The sequence below is a fragment of the Otolemur garnettii genome, unplaced genomic scaffold (genome assembly GCF_000181295.1).
Source record: "Otolemur garnettii isolate 467f Iridium unplaced genomic scaffold, OtoGar3 scaffold00096, whole genome shotgun sequence".
In the NCBI taxonomy this organism is placed as follows: domain Eukaryota; kingdom Metazoa; phylum Chordata; class Mammalia; order Primates; family Galagidae; genus Otolemur; species Otolemur garnettii.
The window spans coordinates 7,380,246-7,384,266 of NW_003852491.1; the positions used below are offsets into that span (position 1 = coordinate 7,380,246).

The following is a 4,021-nucleotide window of genomic DNA, read 5'->3' on the forward strand; positions in this document are numbered from 1 at the left end:
GTCATTGTTGTTTGGCGGGCCCAGGCTGGGGATTCGAACCCACCACCTTAGGTGTATGTGGCTGGCGCCTTAGCCGGTTGAGCTATAGGCGCCGAGCCAATTTACTATACTTTCATTATTTTCACTTAACACCTTCTAAAGAGCATTCTATGTTAGCACCCATGTCCTTCTATTTCACAATTGTGTAGAATTACCCATAGTTTTTGTAACTCAGTTGATTCTTAGTTATTTAGAGACAGACTGTGACTTTGTCACCCTGGGTAGAGTGCTATGGCATCATAATTGCTCACAGCAACCTCCAACTCTTGGGCTCAAGTGATCCTTTTACCTCAGTTTTTCTATTTTTAGTGGAGATTGGGTCTCATTCTTGCTCAAGCTGGTCTCAAACTCCTGAGCTCAAGCAATCCACTCTCCTCAGCCTCCCAGAATGCTAGGATTATAGGTGTGAGCCAATGCACCACTCAATTGGTTCTTCAAAGATGAATTAACAGTCCAGGAGAGGGGGCTCAAACCTGCAATCCTAGTACACTGGGAGGACCAGGCAGGTGGATTGCCTGAGCTCACTGGTTCGAGATCATCCAAAGCAAGAGTAAAACCTTGTCTCTAAAAATAGCTGGGTGTTGTGGCTGGTGCCTGTAGTCCCAGCTACTTGGGAGGCTGAGGCAAGAGAATCTCTTAAGCCCAAGAGTTTGAGGTTGCTGTGAGCTATGATGCCATAATACTCTACCAAGGGCAACAAAATGAGACTCTGTCTCAAAAAAAAAAAAAAAATGAACATAATGGAGTGTTACAAGTTTGAAATGGTAGACCTGGCAGAAGAGACAGCATGAAAAGTCCCAAGGCTCAGTGTGCACAGGCTGAGATATCTTAAACATGAAGTGTAAGGCAGGAAGTGCAAACAAATGAGGTATAAGCTGGCAGTGACTGGCTCATAAGGCTCCTAAACCAATGGTTCTCAAACTTCACTGTGATCAGAATTCTTTGAAGGACTTACTGAAACATTGCTGGGTCACAGATTCAGCAGGTCTAGGGTAGGGTACAAGAATTTGCATTTCTAACAATTTATGGAGTTTTGGTGCTGCTGGTCTGGAATAACACTTTAAGACCACTGATGTTAGTTAGCACTGTTTAGGACCCTGGACTATATTTTACCCAGTGGTTCACAAACACTGATGTACATCCAAATCAACTGAGGCTATTTAAAAAATTCAACTTCCTATGGGTGGTGCCTGTGGCTCAAAAGGGTAGGGCACAGGGCCCCATATGCTGGAGGTGGGGAGTTCATACCCTACCCTGGCCAAAAAAAAAAAAAATACAACTTCCTAGACATCCACAAGAATCGACAGCCACTTGACAACCTTAGGAAAAACTAGCTAAAAAATTTGTTTTGTTTTTTTGAGACAGTCTTGCTCTGTTTCCCAGGCTAGGCACTCATGGCCACAGCCTAGCTCACAGCAACCTTAAACTCCTGGGCTAAAGCAATCCTCCTGCTCCAGCCTTTAGGTAACTTGGACTACAGGTGCACACCATCATGCCCAGCTAAGTTTTTCTTTTTCTTTTTTTTAGAGACAGAGTCTCACTTTATGGCCCTTGGTAAAGTACCGTGGCATCACAGCTTACAGCAACCTCCAATTCCTGGGCTTAGGCAATTCTCTTGCCTCAGCCTCCCAAGTAGCTGGGGCTACAGGCACCTGCCACAACACCCGGCTATTTTTTGTTGCAGTTTAGCCAGGGCAGGGTTCAAACCTGCCACCCTCAGTACATGGGGCCAGTGCCCAACCCACTGAGCCACAGGTGCTGCTCCAGCTAATGTTTTCTATTTTTAGTAGACAGCAGTCTTGCTCTTGCTGGTGGGGAATTCCTGGGCTCAAAAGAGCCTCCTGCCTTCGCCTCCCAAAGTGCTAGGATTACAGGCATGAGCCACCATCCCGCCCCCAACTGAAGTTTTAAGCAAGGAAATATAATGCTCAGATCTGAACCTATGAAAGATATCCTTGGCCTTAGAAAAACTGGCATAGAAACTCCAGCCCAGAGTTCTATCTGCCCCTGTGGGTGAATCTGGAGCCTTTATACCTGAATGGTGTTAACCACAACTTTGCTTGATCCTGAGGAAAGTGCAGTATGTCCTTTACTGATTAGGATCATCCTACTATAAGAGCAGAAAGAGAACCGTGCATTCCAGGTTCCCCACAAGCTCTCTTCAACCAAAATCCAGAAAACTCCGAGAAATTTAGGGTTTCTCTCAGGATCCCTATGATGGATTAGAGACTGGGAAGGAAGCAGGAAGGTAGCTCCTTTTGAAAGCAAAATGATCCTTTTGGATCGGGAAGTGCAGGTAGTTAGCTTGCAAACTGACGTGGGAATCCTTGTAGGGTGGACGGCCCCACACCACCGGAGCCAAGAACCTGCGGTTGTGAAAATACAAGCAGAAAATGTAGCACCACAGCATGGGTCAAAACTCTGCGCTGAGTCATTAGAGGCTACAACGTAGCGGAGGGCTGCAGCCTCTCCACGGTTATTTTTCACTCACTTCTCTGGACCGTTACCCCTCTTCCGTTCTCCTGCGGGTCTAGGGCAGCTGGTTCCCAATCATCGGTATTTCGTTCCAACCAGGAGATGAGGGCTGGTTTGGGACCTGCGCACCCTGGGGAAGAAGAACAAGTCAGAGGGCCAGGTCCTAAGATGTCCTGACTGGGTAGACACCTACACGATGGCATCCTCTCCCCTGACACTACCTGGTTGCATGCCAGGACTTTGGACTCCTTGACCTCCCTCGGCGCCCAAGCTCCTCCAGCCCCCCGGGGCCCGCGTAAGCGGATTGGGCCGGGCCTCACCGAGCGCGCCCAGGTGGCCGTAGGTCTCACGCATCACGTCCCGGTACAGGGCCCTCTGCCCGGGCCGCAGATACCCCCACTCCTCCGGGGAGAAGTACACGGCCACGTCCACGAACTTCACAGCCCTCGGCCTCCTTCCCCTTCTCCGACTGGATCTATCCTGTCCTGCTCCCCCCGCAGCTAGGGGAGCCGAAGGCGGCGCCATTGGACCCGAGAAGCCGGCGCCCTACGGCCTTCCCGGTCCTGGCTGCAGCCCTTGGGCGCTGGCAGGCCCTGGGATTTAGGAGCCCCCACCGAACCAGTGCTGAACGTGGCCGGCGAGGCTCGGAGGGAATCTGAATCAGACGCCCGCAGGGCTAACGGAAACCTTTCGCTGTTATTCAGGAAACTCCTGCCCGAACTTGGGTGAAAGGCACCGGAAGATGCCTTCGGGGAAAATGGCGGCGCTGCGACTGCACCGCCTTTGCCTGGAACACAGGCAGCTTCCAGCTATCGATTTTATTGACCGGATCGCCATGCCGGCTTCCTAACCTCTCTGCCCTCAAGTGCAATGGCGCTGCGATTGGGCTTCACGCCCTCTTCTTTCTCCCTACCCATTACAGGCGTTCATTGGGTGTTCGCCAAAGATCGAATGTTCTGATTGGGTGCTGGCAAAGGCGCCTGTTTGAACGAAGCCAACGGATGCATAAGGGCAGGAAGCTGGTTCTTTAGTGTCGGGTAACCGTACTGAGTGGTAAAGCAGTTTGCGGCCACCTGTGATCAGTAGAAAACCCTCAGGCAAATTTCCACTGTTTCTCTGGCTGACTCAGCCTATCTCTGAAGGAGAGAAAAATTTCAGCGACGGTGCCATTCTGGCCTAGCCGGAGCTGAGATTACCCTCACTGCCATTCCTGGCTTTATCAAGGGATCCTTCACTTTGGGTGATGGTTAACTTCATTGTCACCCTTCAAAGAAGGGAAATTAACGTTAGTGTTTCCTGGGGGCAGGTGCCATACGCAATATATTACACATTTCCTCCTATTTATTCTTTGATACCATTTTGTGAGCTGGTGGCTATCATCCTGGTTTTACTGTTGAAATTGTCTTAGAGGGATTCCAAGAGTTTCCAGGGTCATACTCCTAGCAAGGAAGAAGGACAAAGATGTAAATCCAAGGTTGACGAGGCCTTTATTCACACCACTCAACTA

The 4,021-nt window shown here is 49.8% G+C and overlaps 1 protein-coding gene across 1 annotated transcript in view; it reads right to left on the minus strand.

Moving 5' to 3' along the window:
• The window catches only part of ZNF689 (zinc finger protein 689), a 7,224-nt gene extending 3,844 nt beyond the window's left edge, over positions 1-3,380 (minus strand). The window contains exons 1-2 of the mRNA XM_012808908.2: positions 2,835-3,380; positions 2,531-2,644 (exon numbers count right to left, since the gene is read on the minus strand). Of these exons, the coding sequence (XP_012664362.1) occupies positions 2,531-2,644; positions 2,835-3,039 (319 nt within the window). The 5' untranslated portion in view covers positions 3,040-3,380. The remainder of the gene's footprint in view (positions 1-2,530; positions 2,645-2,834) is intronic.
• Positions 3,381-4,021: the final 641 nt, after the last annotated feature.